Source organism: Ciconia boyciana, chromosome 7, assembly GCF_034638445.1.
Source record: "Ciconia boyciana chromosome 7, ASM3463844v1, whole genome shotgun sequence".
Classification (NCBI taxonomy): Eukaryota; Metazoa; Chordata; class Aves; order Ciconiiformes; family Ciconiidae; genus Ciconia; species Ciconia boyciana.
The window spans coordinates 61,612,841-61,633,642 of NC_132940.1; the positions used below are offsets into that span (position 1 = coordinate 61,612,841).

A 20,802-nucleotide genomic window follows, 5' to 3' on the forward strand; every position below is an offset into this window, starting at 1 on the left:
GGTGGTTGAGCCCGTGTGAAAGCAAAGCTGCTTCTCTGGGAGTGCCACAGCATAGACATCAATAGGAATAAATAGTGTCTCATAGCCCCCTGGAAGGCACTTCGTTTGTAAGCCCCGCTGCCCTCGTCCCCACCTGAGAAGGGGGGACAGCCTCTGAGCAGGAGACCCTCCAAGCTGAGCCTCCTGGGTCTCTCCACGTTGGACCATACAGGGTCTTAATGTGCATTTTGGGAGCCGTTACCCCGAGGAGCGTTGCAAGAGCTCTCAGTAGAAGTGTGCCTGATACAAGACTGTGGGGACTCTGCCCTGTAGCAGGGTTGAGAAGGCAAGTTAGTAGGTTGAAGGGTGGTGTGAGATATTCCTCCGTATGTTACAAAAATCCTGGAGTGATTATAATTCTTGCTGGAAACCAATCTTCAGTCTGAAATGCTTGGTCAGGCTTGGTTGTTTAGAAAAGATGGGAAAATTGAGACCTTGCATGGCAGATACCCATGTGCATATAATGATCTGGCTTAAGAGATGGCAGTAATGCTCAATTAACTTTTTAAAAAAACAAACAAAAACAAAACAAAAAAAACACAAGGGTGCAGAGACAACCTTAGGACTGCAGTAAAAAGTGCATTACCTGAGAAATGTGAATCTTTATATTTGCATATATGGCAAGACAGGGGAATTGCTTAATACTGGTATGGCAGCACAGGCCGGTCCTACAAAAGTAATTGTGTACATGGAAAACGTTCTCAACCCATCTTTTTGCCCTTTCTTAAAAGTATATATATTCTTCTACAGGATGGGATAATTTTGCAGCCTTGGAATTGCTGTTTGTTAATTTCTCATTAACTAAATTAGATGTACTGTGCTTTTCTGAATTATTCTGTTTTATTCTGCATGGTTTCAGGTGCTTTTAGTTTTAATTTGTTGTGTCCAGGTGCCACAATCAGAGAAGTATGGGTGGGGGAAAGGAGCAATCTTTCCATCAGCCCTGTCCCTGCACCCGCCTTGAGACGAAACCGTGGGGCAAGTGGCTTTGACCAAGTCCTCCGGCATCCTTATCTGATAGATACCTTACCAGGTTGATAGCTGGTATCAGACAGATACCTCACCATCCTTACCAGGACCACAGTGGAAGGGGAAACGGGGAAGAGCAGGCTGCGAGAAGGGGAGGAAAATGGAAAGAATTAAAATAAAGGGGAGAGAGGAGGAAGGTAACGAGGAGGCAGCAGGGTCTCATGGGGCTTTGGAAGCTGGAGACAAGCAGCTGTCAGACAATGCCGCAGGAAGCCTGAACTTGTATTTTTAGGGACACTTGGTTTTATACTTTACTGTAAATAATGGGTTTGGGGGAAGAGGGAGAGAAATGACTGCTCTTCCTGCCACCTGCTCTGCTAGGCTTTGTTTCACTTCTGTTTTCCTTCCTCCCAACCTCAGCGTTTGCAGAGCGAGGGGCGTCAGCATCCTCCCATCCCATCACTCCTGGCACTTGTCCCCAGCATGGCGGAGCATTTCAAGGTGGCACGTGAGCCGGGGAGCCACCACGTACTGCATGGGGTGGGCAAGGACCCCGCCCGACTCCTGGAAAACTAGTGCAACAGAAATCACAGTTGTTTAACAGTGATTTACCAAATCAGCAGCCTCTTGACCCGGGACCAGGTTTGCTGTATGTCAGAAGATCTTTCCTTTGCGTTCCTAAGTCAATGTTTGCATTTCAAGTGGCTCTCAGCTCAGAGCAGAGGAGCAATGGGTAGTTAATCTGATTTCCATAAAATTGTTCAGGAAAACAGGGTGCTTGTGGTGTTTGGAAGGACAGTTGTATTTTTGACCTGTTCACTAAGCTTTCAGAAGGAGAAATGATTTCAGCTTTCCTCGAAGGGATTTCAAGCTGTCCAGGAGTTTCAGGGGAGACCAAGATCTTCCTTGTGTTGTCACATCGGGTGTTTTTCACTTCTTCTTTCTGACTTATTTTTTAGCAGAACTGGGACACATTTATATTAAATCACAACATTGTGCTTTACTGATTTGTTGAGGCAGGTTTTAAGAGTGCTTTTAAAAGACTCTTCCCCCATCAGCATTTAAGACAGGACTATGCGGATGACTTTAATTAATCATCAGCATAAGCCTTTTCAGGAGGGATGGGACCATAGTTTCAGAGCAACTTAAGAGATTGCTACAGATGGCATGTCCTGAGCAGGTGTAAGGACTTTTCCCAGTCTGCAAGTGCTGCTGAAATCTCTTATTCTTAACAACTATCCTCCACGACCACGAAACCCAGCTCCCTGTCAGCCTTTCCTGTAGGGAACAGCTTGACTTGGCCATCATTCAGGTCAACTTAGTGGTGACCGATCTCTTCAGGTGGGTCTACATCTACATGGAGGCAGTTTATCCCCTCTGTATTGCCATTTATCTTCAGGGTAGGTTTTATTTGCTGACTCCCATTTCTTTCTGGTCTATCACACGTCAGTGCTTTGAGATCCCACAGAGACAAGGAAAGATATTACAACAGAAATTTTAGGGGATGCATGTGGGGTGAATAGGGACTAGATTTATTGAAATCTCTGGTTCTTGATCTGAAAGGTACTGGGAACAGCAGCCTTCAGGGAATACTTCAGCCTATCTCTTTCAGAGATGGGTAGGAATTTGGAAATCTGGAGGAGGGAAACAAAATGTGAAAAGCTTAAAAAAGAAGAAAAGAAAAAAGAGAGTTGTAGCACAGGTACTTAATCCAGTCCAGAGATTTGTGTTTCAGAAGTTTTGACGAAGGCTCATTCTTTTGTCTGAAATTACTCATCTTCCTCCTTTGTTTAAAGCTCTGGAGGCTCACGGCTTGTAGGCAGCGCTGATGAGTTGTGGCTTCTGCAGTCATCTCCTGTGCAGCCGCTGGTGCTGCTGGTGTTGCCAGTGACTTCACTCCTCGGTCACATCACCACTGTGAGCATTAACCACATTATTCACTTGCAGTTAAATAGCCAGGACGGATTTGTAATGGCATCACGGGCTCTCTGGAGTGAGCTTGGTTGGAGGCAACATTTAGAGAAGTGTTACGCTGGCCCGAGTGAAAGGCAGGAGCAGGGGGCTGGAAAGGAGGGCCTGAATTAGGGGAAATGTCTGTTCTAGGTGTGCTTTTTCCCAGCTAAAATTTCTCTCCACGCTTCCATGTTTCATTTGTAAGAATTAGTTTATGCAACTTTTAAATCCCCAACTAGTAGGAAGGGGAGGGATGAGATTTAAAGGCCAGACTGGTGGGTCCCAAGCCAAGTGTTGAGGAGCGCTTACATCTACCCTGGGGGGACTTTGAAGGCCGTTTTGTTTAGGGACAGTGATGGTGGTACCATGAACATCTGCAGGTGAGGAGACTGCTACATCACCCATGCAGAAAGTGGCCCAAAACTTCACAGTGGTGTTAATCTAATCTGTACTGACCTGAGAGCTGTCAGACTGAGGAAGAGGTGTGAAGACCCAGCGCTCGGTAGGGTGGCTGGTCCCTGCTCAACGCGTCCTTCCCGTTTGCTGTGGTCTTGATTTCCATCAGGAAATGCTCGATTGAGAAATCTTCCTCCTGGTGTCTTGCCTCTTGAGGGTGGTGACCTGAATTCAGACAAGTTGGGTGCTGGGAGGGAACAAAAATCATCTGTCACATTTGTTTTGTTGTCCACTGTCTAATCTTCCGTTTTTGTATGATTAATTGAATGGCAGATGGACTTCAGGGTTATGTTGGTCTTCTCTACCGTACCCCGAACGCGGGTTCTATCTTGCAAGTCTGATACTGGAACGGCGCTCGGGTCTGTCTCTCCAGGCACAGCTCTGTGGTACTTGCACCGTGACAGAAGTCTGCCTCCCTGCCCATTCGCCTGTGCTGCTTTCTGTGTGTTAAAAACATGTATTCCTGTTCAGCATGGACTCATCTTGGTGATACAGAATAAGCCTCTTTTGGAGGAGCTGTTTTGTTCAAAGGGATCCGCATGCTCTCTTGTGATGTGAGGAGGGGAACGTTGTCTTTCACCCTCCACAAGGACCCAGGTTGTACAAGTGCACCCTGGAGAACGGGAGAAGAATGACCCGATGTAGAGACATATCCAGAGGTTTAAGTTTGCAGACGCCCAGTGCCTTTGCTGTAAATGTCCTCTGCTTCTCACCGCACTGCTCCTATCTGAACAAATGCAGCCCTGGCATTTCATTACCCTCTTGGAGTCTCCCAGCTACCTTCACCTGCCTGGGGGTCCCCATCAGAGGTTCACCTCCTGCAGAAGCCATCACCGTGAGGAGCACCAGGATGCACCACCTCTGCCTCATCTTGGCTCCTCACCCGCATCATTACTGAAACAACAACAAAAAAAGGGCCAGGCGCATCTTCTAGCTCCCTCGGGGAAATGTGATGCCTGTGGAAATACCAGAAATTAAATCCCAGGGGGATACTCCTGCGGCCAGTGTGTCCCGCTGAGCTACAGCGGTGGGAGGGGTGAGAAATACCAAGCAGTTTGACAGGTCAGTTTTCTGCTTTGAAGGCAAAGGGGCAGGTTACATGATGGTATTTTTACAGAAAAACATGTGTGTTGATGGGTTTTATGTTATTTTTATGGGCATTTTAATGCCGGTTTTAAAGGCTAACAGCACAGTTTGGGTTCTGGTTGTTTTTAAGGGCATGCCAGTTTGTTTACAGCTGACACGGTGGTTTTAGTGCCTGAAGACCAGGGAGAGCATGTGGAAAATAATCTGTTGCCTTCTGCCTGGTAACATGCAGCACACAGCAGTAAAACCCTCTGTCTGCGAAGGGCTGGATTGCTGCTGCCGGCCCCGGGGAGCAGGGATGCGGGGTGGCTCAGCGCTGCCCGGGGTGCTGCCGTCCCCTGCCCTCCCTCCTTCCCTTGGTGGTCCAGGGGGCTTCAACACCCCATTTCGGTGTGGCTCACCCCCTGCCTCATGGCTTCCCATGGGGTAGACCAATAGTAAATGAACGCCTTGGTTATGGGTTGGGTTGCGAGGAGGTGGCTCAGAGGAGAGGGGCTTTCCTTGGTCCCTGTACGGCCATGCTGCCTTTGATCTGATAGATGAGCGCCTGTCATGTCCTGAGCCCTCTCTGCTTCTCTGTCCGGGCTCAGCACCGCACGCCATGCCGGGGAGCGTGGGATGAGTGATGGAGCCCTCGCATCTTCCTCAGCACCCGTGTCAGGACCAGCCTCCTCGGCTCACGTGGCGATGGTCAGGTGGAGGGTGAAGCCGTTGAGGAAGGCAAACGAGATTCATACAAGGCAGGATTTGGGCTGCTGTAAAGGATGGGGAAACTGGAGAGGAGAGCTAGGTCCTCAGCAGTGGTTTGCTGGTGGGCTGTGAGGTGGTTCTCATCTCTTCTCATCTTTTGCAATTGGTTTGAGTTGATCTTGGGAGCCCCTTGGGTTTGGGGAAGGACCTTGGAAATTAAGGTGCCCTGGATTACCCCTCCCCGATCCGCTCTCTGCCTCCAGCTCAGCCTTTCTGATCCCTTCTGCAGGCAGGGGCCCTTGCTCAGTGGTTTCTTTGGAGATGCTGAAGACCAGCCGATCCTTGCGTCTAAACTGGAGAGAGCCAAGTCTCTTGCGTTCACTGCGGCGCTGGCACCCTCGCTGAGCTCGCCGGCTGTTTGCATTGAGGGTTTTAATCTGACCCTTGCTAGGTCCTGTGGGAAAACAATTTCACTCTGTGACAAGGCTTCTCTGATTAAAATCATTAGCAAAAACATAGTTTCCCTATTTGCAAAGACACCTCCTCCAGCACTAGAGAGGGGTTTGGTCCTTGCTCTCACGGGCTGCTCATTTCCCCTCCAATGCCGCCCAGAAATTAGGTGATAACAACTTCATTTTATCTTTTGCCCTTCGTTTTTAAGCAAACCTTCCCCTAATCCTTGATAAATGCTGGCAGCTCACTGTGCTCAAACAGGGCTCCGCTGGCAGAGCTGTCTGAGGCCAGGGCTGAAGCCTGCAGAAGCCTGAGTCATCTTGTAAAGAAGATCAGCTTTTAATTACAATTTCCAGTGCACTTTTTAAGCAGTCTTGTGGAAATGCTGTGTAGGAGCATTTGAATTACAAATGTAAAGAAATTGTGCTAATTTTTTTTTTTTTTTTTGGTAAGGCTGCTGGGAAAGCGAAAGCTCTCTGCTATAGCAGAAAAAAATAATTAAGAAGTTACAGAGCACTGTTGTTTGAAGGTGCAAATCAGGGCCCTTATACAGAGTATGGCTGCGTGAGGAACAACTCCTTTTTATGTTCAAACATGCTTCTCCATCTAGGCAAGGCTTTGGAGGCTTTTTGCAATATAGCATCAAGCATTGCATCATCTTTATGGGGTAGCTGCAGGATTATTTTACCCCTTTTATTGGGGGACAAAGTTGAGCGGCAAAGAGCCCAGTCTCTCGCCCAAGGTCGAGTGCAGTTGGTGGGGATCCAGGAATAGCGCCCAGCTGCTCGGCACGGCCTTGGCCCCGCTTCCCAGGAAATCGGCCCACGCATCGCCGGCGCCGCTTTCTCTCCTTCCTTGGAGTTTAACACTCCGCAGTGTATTTAAAAATCAACATTAACTTAATCAAGGCTCTAATATAAAGGGAATTTATACATCCTGTTAAGTGTATCAAAACTTACCCCCAGCTGTGGCGGTTCGAGGGAGCAGGCAAATTGGCAGGTTTGGTTTTTTTTTTTTTCCCCCTGGAAAAATGCAGGGAGGTCTTTCCCCATTCCTGTGCAGTGGTGGACTCTTACATACTGCTCCATTACAGATGCCCAGGCCCTGAATGCCAAGCAGCAAAACCAAACTGCGGTTCTGTCCTGCAGCCAGCTCTCGCTGCTGGGAAAGATCTTGAATTTTTAATATGAATCTGCCTGTAAGATATTGGTGGCTTTTAGTGCTTAGCTGGCATTGATCCTGCTGGGAAAGGGTTAAAAGCCCTGGAGAGGTGGCACGTTTTCCTGGCTGTAGGGGATGGGGCGAGCGGGTGGCCTGAGCTGCCTTTAGGTAGGAACAGGAAGCAGCCGGTCCAGAGGGATGCTTATAAAGCAATATCTTATCATTTTCTTTCTCTTAGTACAGCCGAAATTGCAGGTTCATGGGTTGATTCGATGCAGCACCTGGCCTTGGGTCCTTCCTGACTTGCCTACAGCATGGTGTAGTCCGTGTGAGGTTTGGATTAGCTGTGGATGGGGTTTCACGCAGAGCCTTTCAGATTTCCACTAAGATCTTTATCCAGTGGAATAAAAGGCCATCACCCCCTGCCCGTATGTGTTCTCCCGGCAAAGCTGCAGGCAGCCTCCAAGCTGCCCACGTTCCGGCAGGCGCCCTGCCTGCAGGCAGCTTTTCGGGCTGCTTTCAGAGCTTTTTTGTCTGCTTTGTTTCACTTTGCAAATAACAGTGAGTAAAATCCATAGCCTTCAGACGGTTCCTTTAAACTGTACAGCATCGATTTGTGTCTATACATGTTATTTCTCTGTAAATAGGACCCTTAATGGCTAGATAGCCCTCCTGCGATGATAACCACATCGGGCAGCGGTTGCAGTGGCTGGAGTCCCTTCATTAGCAAATAGTGACATGCTGCACCGGTGCTAGGCTGGTTCCTTGTGTCCCCGAGTGCTGAAGCTAGCAGGGACACTCAGTCCTTTCTGGCCTCCTCCCACTCATTCCTGAGCCGTATTGTTCCTGTGCAATCCCTGGTACCGGCTTGACCTTCCCCTGCTAATCCCAAGTCATCCTCCTCTCCTCCCTGCTTTCAAATCTCTGGCTAAAGCCCCCCCTCGGCCGCGTGGCCGGCTGTGAGGCTGGATGGGGATCGTGTGTGGGGCTGGGGGGGACCTTTTGCTTTGTGGGGTCTTTTAGGGCTCCCTCCTTTCCTAGAGGAGCCCTCGCACCCCAGTTCCTCCATTTTGCAGAGAAATGAGGACCACTGAGCACTGGGTGTCCCAGGAGGAGGGTCCTCTGCCAAGCACAGGCAGCACGGCGTTGCCCTCGGGCGCGGTGAGGTCCGTTTTGCAGGTCTGTTGGGGAAGGCAGAGGAAGGCAGTGATCTGGCTGCCTTATTTCCTAATAGAAAGGCTTTGCCTAGCTAGTGTAAGGGTAGGAAATTCCTACATGAGAGGGGAGGCTTGGAAAGTGAGAAGCTATGAGAGCAATGCAATTTAATCTGCTGATAAACTCTGTTGATCTTAACCTGCAAGGCTGGCTTAGAAGGTGAGCCACAGTGGGGCTCTTTGGCAGCAGAGACAGAAATCCCGTCTTTATCCCAGACAAAGCAGCGAATGCATGTGTGACTTACGTAAAGCAAATATAAGGATAAAAGGTCTACGTGTCATTTCTCAGACTCCCTTTTCCAGTAAGCGGTTCTAAAAATTTGCTACCCAATACCTGACTTGCTTAAAGCAGTGGACAATATGAAAGTCTTGATGTGGCTGTGTACAGCCGAATTAGTATGTATATCACATACTATTGCTCTAGGCATGGCTGGGTCTTTTAAATCAGCAGAACGTAGGCACTGCAAAATGTTTATTGACTACTGACAGTAAGTGACTTGGAGTAGGATAGGATGGACAGTAAGTTGTCAAGGCTGCTCAGGGCAGACAAAAACCCTGGAGGCAACTCTGGATAAAAGAGAGTGTGATGCCCATCTGCCTTCAAGTATGTGAGGTCTAAAATTGATATTTGAGCTGACACAGATAGAAACGTGCAACATGGGGTCTGCAGTATCTTGAGTTACAAAGTCATTGGGCTTAGGGGAGCACCTCAGCCCTCCATAGCACTAGATATGGGGTTACTTATGTCATTCTTATGCTTATTTTCCTGATGCTAAGACTTAAGTCACCCCAAGAGGTATACGTGAAAGCTTCTGGCAGCTGTGGCATTTTATCCTAAGCCCTGTGAAACGAAGTAACTTTATCAGCTTGCTCTTGTTATTTCTACCACTCTGAGGCAGGGACTTGGAGTCTTGCTTACGTGTGGTGAATGTATGAAGGCTGAACGTATGAATTGGCTCAGTCAGCCTTGCCACGTGGTCAGGAATCAAGGTGGTTAGACCTGAACTGATCCAAGTGTTAGCAGGATGGGAGAGATTCAAGGAGTGAGGCAGTGGAAGGGTTGTAAGGATGGCTTGCTTAGAAATTGGTTCAAGGTACCGGACAAATGTCCTGGCTCCTGCTGTGCAGGTTCAGCCATTGCCAGCAATGGGACTGGACCTCAGAAGTTCAGCCCAAATTTCTCCTGGATTTGGGGCGTTAGGGTTGGTGCACGGAAGAACCCGGTGGGTTTGTATTCAGGCTCCTTTTTGCAAGCTGAGAGACGTGGGGCAGGTAGGGGTGAAAGAGGTGAGAGCCCCATTTAACTGCCCTGATAACCACCGCTGAAGTGCCTGGTTATCAGATCTGGAGAGATCCAAGGTGGGACCCCAGGAGCTCATCCTGGGTCTTCATGTCTGCAGAGAAACACAGGGCCATGGGGGTATGTGGGGCAGCGTGCTCAGCTGTACCGTGCTGTGAGCTGAGGTGGAAGAAATACTACCTTGCAGTTATATGGAGAAACAGAGGGAATGGGAAAAACTTGGGCTGGGAAAGCAGGCTGGGCTTGCTCAGTTGGCTTGGGTGATTCACGTGGACATGGACACAGCTGTTTTATGCCATTGGCAATTCAGTGAAATGCAATGGAAGCCCTTAGTGGAAAACCATCGACAGCCATAGAGTTAAATTTCTTGGGTTAAATGGTCAGGAAGTCACTGAGAAGAGATTTGGGCTTTCCTTCATACTCAGTTTTCCTTACACAGGGACAAAAATAAAAATAATAATAAAAATCTCAGTCAGCTTTAGATAACGGATACGTCAGCCTTACCTGGCTCTCCCGTGGCTGTCTCCTGCTGCCGGTGCCGTCCGTCCCTGCTGCCGGAGAGGATGCTGAGCACCCAGGTTCACGGGAGGTGGTTCTCCCCGCTGTTTGTTGGTTGAACAGCCACCTTGCACTTTACATGCTACCTCCAAAATTGGATCTTGCTACTATGAAATTAGAGCCGAAGTCGAGCAGATGGCACTGAAGAGGTGTTTCAAGAAACCACATTTCCATCAGCATGTGTAGCAAGGGCTGTTTTCTTAACTCAGCTGCAGTTTGCAAGACAGTCGCTCATTTGGGGCATGGATTAAAGAGCAGGGGAAGCTTCACATGTTGAAATGCAGCTGTTTAATGTGTGGCACAGATAAATGGCATACCAAGAGCCTGAGGAGACTGAGGGATACCTATGTCTGTCCGGTTTTCACAGAATCGTGGAATCGTATAGGTTGGAAAAGACCTTTAAGATCATCGAGTCCAACCGTAAACCTAACACTGCCAAGTCCACCACTCTACCATGTCCCTAAGCACCTCATCCAAACGTCTTTTAAATACTTCCAGGGATGGCGACTCAACCACTTCCCTGGGCAGCCTGTTCCAGTGCTTGACAACCCTTTCAGTGAAGTAAAATTTCCTAATATCCAGTCTAAACCTCCCCTGGCGCAACTTGAGGCCATTTCCTCTTGTCCTATGGCTTGTTACCTGGGAGAAGAGACCGACCCCACCTCTCTACACCCTCCTTTCAGGCAGTTGTAGAGAGCGATGAGGTCTCCCCTCAGCCTCCTTTTCTCCAGGCTGAACAACCCCAGGTCCCTCAGCCGCTCCCCACCAGCCTTGTGCTCCAGACCCTTCCCCAGCTCCGTTGTCCTTCTCTGGACACGCTCCAGCCCCTCCATGTCTCTCTTGTAGTGAGGGGCCCAACACTGAAGACGGTATTCGAGGTGCGGCCTCACCAGTGCCGAGGACAGGGGCACGGTCGCTGCCCTACACTTCCCTGCTTTTCTGGGATGAATTGCCATGGGAGGCAGCAGCACACGTTTGCAGGTATTAAGCCCTGTCTGCCCTGCAGCAGGGAGCACATTTAAGAGCAATCTGTTTTGAAGGGACCATTTTTTCTACAAATACAGAAGAAACAGCAGCAGCATTGCCAAAGCACATTGCATGATGGAGACCTTGCTGGTGCCCCTGAGCTCTGGACACAGCAGCTCGCTCTCATCCCAAAGCAGCCCCAGTAATTACAGGGAAGGGCTTAGAGAGCTCCCTGGTGTCCTGGGACGTCTGTTCCTGTATCCTGCGCAGAGCCAGCTTCACCTGTGATGGGAACTGGTGCCCTGAAACTGATGGGCTCATCCTGGAGTTTGGGTTTGAACGTCGAAACTGGTGTGGTTGTGGCCACGATAAAGCCAAGGTGCCCTGGGACCATGCAGAAATGGTTGGCTGTGGGGCAAACTAGGTTGCATACAGCGAAAGCACATGGAAATCGGGGTCTGCCTGGTGTTTGCAGATGCGAAAGCTCCCTGCTGCAGTCCAGACCTGGCCAGGTTTGTGGTGGTCCATGTCAAGCAGCAAGGGTCTGGAGGAAGGTGTCAGCTGGTGGGATAGCCTGGCCCATCAGAGGAGGCTGTGTCTTTTCTTGGGCCACCCTCAAGAGCCAAGCATCTCCCTTTAGAGGACTTGGTGGTCCTGGCACACGTGGGCAGTGCCATTCCCTCCACGGCTCAGTGCTTCCTGCTGGAAGGAGCAACCTGCTGCTGCTATCAGAGATGTGGCCTGTGTGAAAGGGTGCCTTGTGGGTCTCCTAAACGGAGAATTTAATTTTAGTTATGAATACTGCAGTGTTGAATAGGCAGTGATGTGAAACAGAAGCACAGTGGGGGTGTTAAAGGGTGGTAATAACATGGCTGTCATGAACTAATGTTATTGGGAACAGGCTGTACTGCCTTCTTTTAGCTGCAAAAATGTGCGCTTGCAGAGAAGCAGAGGAGCTGGGGGCAAAGGGAGGAGGGGAAGGAGCACCCCCAGGGACCAGCCGCTGCCCTCCCTGCCCTGGGGGCTGCAGGCGATGGGCTGCTCCCCTTGGCAGAGCACCGCGGGGATTGCCCACGCTGGGAGCTGCCGTGTCGGCCCTGCGTGTGCTGGGGTGCCGGAGCAAAGGGCGAAGCTCACGGAAGGCCTGGGAAAGTTGCAAGGGGTCCAGCGGTAACTGGCAGCATCCCTTTCCTCCTCCATCCCACTGGTGCTCCTTTGAATCCTGCTGCCTTCAGTGTGGGACCAGCTCCGGGAATATTTTCCTAAGGCACTGTTTGTTTTTTTTTTTTTTTTAATACATTGCTTTGTCAGGAACATCTCTCCTTAGTCCTTTGGTGCCTCAGGTTTCCACAGGCTGCTCCTTAAACCCACTTTTGGTGTATTTGCTGGCTGTTGTTGATCTGTATCTCTGCTCCATGCTGTTATGCTTGGTCTACCTATCTTCCAGCCTAGACCTGCTCTTGTTGAGGCCTTGACCTCCCTTTAGGAAGCCGTGTGGGTTCCCGTGTCCTGGGACAGCCCTGCCAAATGCAGAAACATCTTGAAATCTGGTCTGACGCAAGGTTTCCTGTGACCGCGAAGCACAGCTCTTCAAAACCTACAGCTTCAAACACTTGTGGACAAAATCTGTGCTTTGCGTGAGCGTGAAGCAGATATGCAACCCCCCGATGCCAGTTTGCTGGTGTTAAATGGTGGCAGTGCCGCCGAGAGGGAGGAAGCCCTTTCTAACCAGTGGTTTTCCCTGGGTGGGAATTAGAAGGGGTGCAAGCCACATCTGGAGGAACTGTCTACAGAAACTTCTGGAAGGATCTGGGATCTCTGATGCTGATTTAGGACCTCTTACGCCGGCGGTTTTATCCATGGAAGAGGGAAACCTCTCAGTTCTTCTGAGCGGGAGGAGGGCTGCTGTCTCCACTCTCCTTTGAACTACAAGAGAGATGGGGGATGGCATAAGTGCAAGCATTGGTGTGAGGAATGTGTTTCCCTTATATATAAGGGAATATAAGATTATAGTCTTGCTCACCTATGTGCTATAGTGAGTGTTATTTCTGGAGATGAATAATATGCTAATTTAACAATTTAGCTTGTTAATCTAATAATCCTGCTTTCTTTACTTAACGTCAGACGTATTGTGGAGCTGCAGTAATGGAATTGCAGCTCTCCCAGCTGCATGGCCCTGATCAGAGCTTGGATTGATACAGAGGATTAGAAATATTTCAGTCCAAAGGTCGGCTTTGTTCGGTCGACACAGAGCATTAGCTTGGCCCTGTGCAATTAGAGACGTCTGTGCTGGGAGAGGATTTATGCCTTTCTGAGGGGAAGCTCTGGTTCTTCAATCCAAACTGAAGTATTAATAAAAATGCCCAGCTAAGGAGAACCAAAAAAAATCCACTCTATTTATTTTTGTTTCTCTTCGAGTTTTTTGAATGTTTTCCAGAGTTTTACTTCTTAAAACGTTGGAAAAGATGACAGATGTGAGGGAGGATTGGCTGTAAGTAAAACTTGCGCTTGTCCTGCTCAGTGAAGGTCTTCTGCTCTCTGAAAGCACCCCAAGGGGAAGAGCCGTGCCCGAGTGAGCAGCCAGCTTTCTGCAGGAGAGCTCAGGAGGACAGAGGAGCAACTCTTGGAAATGTCACCTGGCCAGCAAATGAGATGTCAAGTGACTGGATCTACCTTTCTATCTTTTTCATAGATTCTCCATTTCTGGTGTGAAAGCGTTGGAGTTTCAGGCATGCCGTGTATATGGGAGGATGCCGTTTGCAGAGAGTGTGTTGAAGCCTGGGGGGAACAGAGGGTGTTTTAGGTAGCCCCATAAGCCAGTAGAGTTTGCCCGAAGTGGAAGGAAACTGCATCAAGTCAGTCGTGTCCTTTAGTGCCCTGGGGCAGTGCGGCTGCTCTGAAGCTCTCGCGAAGCTGTTTGTGAACCCGAGAAATGATGGAGAGGTGGAAATGTGTGCCGTTGGAGGGAAGTGCACTGCCGTCGTGGTCATGGTATTTCTCTCAAAAAGGGCAGCACAAGCTCCTGCTGGAAAGGGCAGAGGTTTTGCTGCAATGTTTGGCTGAAAGGCAGCGAGGTGGGGCTGAGCCCTGGCCAGGGTGAGGACCTGGTCCCCAGTCTGCAGGGTCGTCCTGAGTCCCCACTGGCTTGAAATCCCCCTGCCAGTAGCTGGGGTTAAGTGCAGGCAGGAACAATAAGGTTTGGCCCATGATCGCTGTGTTTTAATCAAAGGGATATTTTACTCCATTAAAATAAACATTTTTCCCATCCTCTTACATGACTCACTTTTTCTTATGCTGACCTGGTATTTAGAGTATCTGATGTTTTATTTACCTTCTCAGAGACATGGATTTATTTCAGATATGTTTGAAGAGATATGTAAACCACGTACAAAGCTAGAGTACATCATTTATAAAACCAACTTCTTTTGGAGATTGCTGAATTTTCACACTAGGATAAGCCTGTTTTTCCATCAATAAGTATTTTAGCCCCTTTAAACTAATTGGAGGGGGTTTTTTTGGCACCCTCAAGATGGCTTTCAATGGGAAACGAAGTACATAAATATGCCTATACTCCGTAAAAGCCGAGGACGAGTCACACTGGGTGCTATATAATGGTCTAATTTACTGCAGGATGGCAGTTTGGATACACAGCTCCTGTTGGAAGGCAAAGTTCCTTCTCCCAGGAAAAATTGGATGCAATTTTCAGTGCGTTAATCCTAAAGTGCCGTCATGCTAAAAATCTTGGACCAAGTCCCTGAGTTGCCTTGAACTACAGGAAAACAAGGAACTGGCAGGACCTGGACCAGGGACCCGCGTGAAGTTCTGGCCCATCCCAGGAGACCTCTGCTGCAGAAGGTCTGGGATGCAGAAACGGAGTCCGGAGGAGATGAGACTCAGCAGTGGACACCTTGATGGTGTGCCCGCAGAAGTAGGGCTTGACAAAGAGTTTGTCGTACGTAGCACGTATCAAAAATGATATGTTAACGTAGAAAAATGAACTGGTGATTTCTCACCTGGCAAAATCTCTGGTGTCCCACACCGTTCCTGTTGTAGGAAGAATATGTGTGTGCTGGAGTTGGTGGTGTCGAGGATGTGCTGTCTAATGGCACGGTTCAGGGGCAGGAGTTGGCCAGTAGAAAGGGCAGTTGTTGGGTTGCTGGCATCAGCTTGGTATTTTAACGACAACAAAAGTGTAATGGAAGAAAATTAGTTGGGAGGCTTCTGTCCTGCCAAAGTGGTAATACTTGGACTTTTATGAGACTTTTTGTCCAAGTTTACTGAGATTTCTGTATGAAATGGAGTGTTCCTCGGGTTATACTTTCTCAGTGGTGAGGGGTGGTGTTGTGGTCTGGTCCCAGCAAAACTGTCCTTGTCGAAATTTCTGCAGTGCCTTGCAAGAGCACCCCAATCCCATTTATTTAATATTTACATGTTACATGACTAAGGGCATTGCAGAATGGCTGGATCCCGAGCGTGCTGCTTTCAAGTTTCAGACCTGCAACAGGGTTACGCCATTAAATGCCTGCTGTGGGGATTATGTACGCATGGGGGGTTGGAGGCTGGATGCCCTGGTTCGGAGGTTTAAGAGACGATGCTCTGCCCGGCTGAAGGAAATGGGAGCTCTGCCTTTCTCAAAAGAGTGACAATTCTGGTTGTGTCCCACTGGTTGCAGCCGGTGGTGGGTCATGTATTTTGTTGAACAAACAGGAGCAGACAGCAGAAGTTAAGTAAATGTGGTGGGATCCATTTCTGGGTACAGAAACTGCAGTTTTTGCTTAAAGGTGAAATCCATGCTTGTGCAAGCAAAATTTTAAAAAGCAACGATCAATCATCTTCTTTCTGTCCTTAAAATGTGGACTTGAATTTTGGGCCAGAATATGCAGGTTTTGTGTACAAAGGCTGATATTGAGGCCGGGGTTTATTTATTTAGTAAATACAATGCCTGAATGCATCAATTGATGTTTAAAGGCATTTACCAATGTTCCCATCGTGTGCCAGTCCATTACGCTTTATGGAGTGTGAGGACCACAACCTTTGAAGAAAAACTTGTGGTCCCTGCTTCATTTGCAGAAATTAGTCTTAATACTTGACGTTATCAAGTTAGTGATAGTTGATATAACATTTTGAGAGTAATTAGGAGCATGAATTTATGCTCAGATGGATGTTTAATTAAAAACTGGCAGCTTTGAAGTTCACGCTTGAATAATATTGAGGCTGAATTGTGGGTTTATACCTAAGTGAACCTTGACCGCAAATCTGGGGAGGGGAAAAACACTTCAGTAGCTCCGATTTCCTCCTATTTGTTTTACGCCATCACAGCCATCATGGCATCTGTAACGGTGCCGAATTTATGAAGATGAAAGCAGATCTTGCAGTTCAGCCAGGTCGTCGTGTAGCCAGATGCAAAACTTGCTTTCGGAAAAGGAGCAGGGAGGTTCTGGAGGATATTTGTGTGTTTGAGGTCTCCGGGAGCCGTACCTCAGGTAGTGCTGGTGGTGGTCCTTCAAACCTTGCGGTGCTTACTGTGAACAGCCAACATGGGGCGGTGAAAGTGCCTCCTGGAAACCTCTTCTCCTTCCTCTCCTTGAACTTCTGGGGGGTTCAGTAGCTGCCCTGCGTGAGCGGGGAGGAAGAGGAGGGTAAACCCATGCTTCTGTCCAAAGCAAAGGCGATGGCATGCAGGAGCTTGAGCCCCATGGCAGGATGGGGCTGGTGGTACCACATTTTGGATGCTGGGATGTCATGGCAGCTTGGGCTTTGGGAGGATGCTGGTCCTCTTGCATCTCTCTTACGTACGAGCAGCTGGAAGCAGCTCACCCACCACCGACAAGCGGAAAAATCCCAAACAATGCCAGGAGACAAAGAAGGCGAGAAGACAAAAATTACAGATTGCTAAAGAGCAGATCAGCTCCTTTTCCGCAGGCAGACAGACGACCGAGGGCTGTTTGCATAGATTATTAAGCAGGCAGGAGGCGAGGAGGGCATGGGGAGCAAGGGTGGCTGCAATGATTGCTGCTCCCCTCTGGCTTCCTTCGCTCCTGTTGCCAAAAACATCAGTGGTGGTGTGGTCTGAAGGCTCAGAACTGACTGTCTTACCTGGAAGGGTCTCATCCTCCTGAACGCTTTGCCTCTGGGCATCTGCACCCTCTCCAGCCTCCCCAGGGTAAGCTCCCAAGTACTAGGGCACCAAAAAGGAGGAATTTTGAAAAAGCAGAGAATTTCTGTTGAAATTCTGTGTAGGCACCTGCAGTCTTACGTGTTTTGACCCACATCTTTGCTGTTGGTGGAACAGAGTTGACCCCAGGGGCCGGAGATGGGCTCAGTCGTTGTGTGGTTTTGTAGTGGAAGCCCCTGCTCTGGCGATGGATTAAAGGAAAAAGCCAACAAGTTTTGATGGGTGGAGGACACGCAGGAGGTAAAAGCATATTGCAACAGGGGCTTTCTGGTGCTTTTCTTGGTCTTGCTACCCCAATCCCCATTTGTAGCTTCTTAGTAGTGCAGGGTTCACACTGGACAATTTAGCACTTGTCACTCATTAATTAACAATTTCAGCTTGCCTTGGCTGGGGCAGAAATGACTCTGCTGCCCGGTCCTGCCCAGTTCTTTTGGAAAGGCTGCAGGGACATGGGCGTTCCCGGTCCCGCTTCCAAGCTTTGGGCACAGGCACTTACTTCTGCATGGCCAACGTGCAGGAGGTGGTTGGTGGCTAATGCCATCGAAAGGGCTTGTTGCTGCCATGACATCTTTCAGCGTGTACAGGTCGGATGTTAATTTTATTCCTGTATTGCATCTATCACTTTCAGTTCTCACTGTCTTTCTCCAGCCTGTCTGTATCTGTATTGCAAAACCAAGGATGCCTGCAGTAGGGTGAAGATTAACTGGTTTTCTAAACTACATGTGATGGTTTCACTGCAAGTATCAATGCTGAGCACTAGGTATGTTGGATTAAAAGGGACAGTTAAGTGGTGAGGAAGCACCCGGTTTCCCTGGACGGAGGTGGAAATCTGCCGGGATGAAGCTCAACAATCCATTGCTGCAAACAAACTATGCGAAAAGCAAATCTTTGTTCTTAAGTTCCAAGGCTAAGTACTTATTGGTTCTACTGTGCCTGATTTTTGCATGACTAAGTGTCCCTCATGGCTTACATTAACATACTTTTCAAAGTGGTTTATTTTGTTTTCGTAAATATTCACACAATATTAAGATCTTACCTTCATCTGTAAATACTTGGGAGGCGTATGGGGCAGTGGCAGATCCCTGGGAGGAGGATGGTGTGGGCGCACAGGGCTCCTTTTCCCCTCCGCCGGTATCGGAGGTAGGCAGCAGCAGCAATCCACTGCAGCAAGGCTGGGGCATTTCCTTAAAATACAAAATGAGGTGGTAATATGTCAGATGAAGGCAGGTATAACTGGCAAATACCTGGCTTGAAATGCCCCAACTTGCTTCCCCATCTCCCTCCTCCATTTCATGGAAGATGCAGCGTGCCGTGGTTGTGTCCGAGCGTATCCCCTGCTGGTGCTCTGTTGGCTTTAAAGAGTCGGTACGCGTGGGGGCTTCCTGGCCAAGCAAACAAGGATGAATTTAGGAAGGGGAGGATTTGTTTTTGTGCATCATGCTGTCTAAATAGCGGTGTCTAGCAATGTGCCCCTCCTTTCCGACGGCCACATCCAGGGGATGCCTCAGCCGCAGCCTGGTGCTGCTGGGCTGCGTTTTATTCTATTATTTTTTATGTTGCACATTTTAAAAATAAAGCTTTTTTCCCCGTTGTTAGAACATGTGATTCCTCAGGACATATAAATTGTGTTAATAAATGAGTGAGGAGCCCTGGTGGGTGAATTGGCTTCCTGGTGAAGTCATAAATTTGGAGAGGATGATGCCGCCTTGCTCCACAGCCGGCGTGTGGGTTTGCTTCCCCACGCCGTGCCTGGAAACCCGAGGGGCTAGGGAGAGGTCCCCGTGTCTGGCAATTTGGGGTTCCCGCTGGAGGTGAGATGGTGTGAGAGAGCATCTCCAGCCTGCAGGAGGGCTGGGAAACCTGGGCACAAACCCCAGCTCACCAGCAAGCGCTGGTGGGGGGGCTGGAGGAGCCTGCAATTTAGGAAACGCTTATATTTCTCCCTGTTTCTGCCATGCCGTGGCTTGTCTTTTCTCAGCCTCTGCTCCTTGTTGTGTCCTTGGTGCGTTAATTATCAATGCTGCAGGGCAGGAGCTGCCATTCCCTGCGTGTCCTCCATACTGTATCTCATGTGATGGGGCCTTGGGCTGCTCCCACAGTAAGAAGTGACTGGGAAACAGGGATGCTTCTCTTTGCCTCCTGGCTCTCCTGCCGGGATCGGCATCAGCTGGTTTTCATGGAGAAGCAGCATCTTTTCCTCTGACTCTGCCCAGTTTGTAAGCAGAGCATGTGCCCTCAAATGTGGGGGGGGAATGATTTGGTATGAGCAATTTTGGTACGATGTTGGGTGATCCATTTCTTGGGATAGGAGGAAAGGTGGGGAATTGGCTTGCTTGATAGCAGTTGTGTTGGTTTTAAGACCCCATCAACAGTTTGGGCTCCTTTATAGTTTTATGCCATTGCTTCCAGGCATTTTTCCATTAGGATTAATGTAGTCAAGCACTATGCCACACGCAATTCATTGCAGTGATTTGCTAATTTTTCAGTTGCTGAAAACCGAGGAGGCCGTATGTGTCAAGGGGCTTCTGTTTCCACGCTGGCTCTCGAGCGTCTCCTCTAGATGCACGCTCCCCGCTTGTGCCAGCGCTGAAGATGGGGTCGCTTCCACAGCCAAGAAGCAAATTTGATATTAAAAACCTCTCTAGCCTGCTGACCCAGGTTTTTGCAAAATAAATGGATTAGTGGACAGCGTGTGTAATGGTGCCCTGCAGGCTAGGAGTCCCTTGGGTGTCCCCAGGTCCCTGAGAGCTGGGGCTCGGACACGAGGGGATCGAAGTCAGTGCCGTGTGGGCACCCCAGCCAGCACATTTCCATCATCACAGCTCCAGCAGACCATTTCCAGCCGAGTCATGCTCTGTGCTCAGGAGAGGCCCCGAGCTGTTTTTTTTTGCATGGCTGAGCATTAAAGGATGTTTCCAGCACTCGTTTGCCAGGAAAATACAGTATTGAAGGCCCTTTACTAATTAATTGTAATGGCAGGAGGAAGGGGAGAGAATTGCTTTCCCATCATGGCTGCTGTGAAGATGCTCTTGAAAAAGCAAAAATATGTGCGGATGCTGCCAGGGTGAGGAGATTGTTGAAGAATATTGTTCGCTGCAAGGAAAACATTGCCACCGATCAAAAAGCAAACAAACTTCTCCCTTTTGTTTTGCAGGGTCGTCATGTTAAAACAGGCCAGCTTGCTGCTATTAAGGTTATGGACGTCACCGGGGTAATGTATCCTCCTCCTCCTGCATCCCTAAATTACAGAGAAGAGGGGAAGGGGGATGGGGTGTGATAATATGTGGGGGGTGGTGGAAGCCTTGTATTCCTGGGAAGCCAGTCCCCTTTGTCTTAATGTGAAATGTGCCATTAAGAGGTTTTGCTTTTATTAAATGTGTGAGAGAAAAATAAATCTGGAAGAGTTTTGGAAATTAAGTAATTTAATGCTGAAACAAAGCAGCATCCAGTTCCAGCAGTGGCTCTTTTGAATGCGTTAATAAAATCTGAAGAAAATAGGAGCAACAGAATCGTGCATTCATAACACGTTTCAGTTTTTCCAAATCCATGTTTTTCACTGAAAAAGCTTTTGTTTGCCAAAACTATGTGCAGGTATTGTTATGAATAACTTTACTAGGCAAGTTAAATGACTCCTGTGCATCCTGTTGATACAGAGGAAAAAATGCACCACCCTGGTCTCAGAAACGTGGCTCTCTGGAAACTTGTATCGGACTAAGAAAAACAAGAATTTACAAGTTATTAAATGAATAACAGGATTTAGGGGAAAAATGGTTTCACCATTT

The 20,802-nt window shown here is 48.7% G+C and overlaps 1 protein-coding gene across 5 annotated transcripts in view; it reads left to right on the forward strand.

Moving 5' to 3' along the window:
• TNIK (TRAF2 and NCK interacting kinase) overlaps positions 1-20,802 on the forward strand; it is a 167,502-nt gene that overhangs the window by 68,819 nt on the left and 77,881 nt on the right. For all 5 annotated transcript variants that reach the window (XR_012043487.1, XM_072868177.1, XM_072868176.1 and 2 more), the window contains exon 3: positions 20,175-20,231. Coding sequence is in view for 4 of the 5 variants with exons in the window: in XM_072868177.1 (XP_072724278.1) it covers positions 20,175-20,231 (57 nt within the window). In the remaining variant the exon portion in view is untranslated. The remainder of the gene's footprint in view (positions 1-20,174; positions 20,232-20,802) is intronic.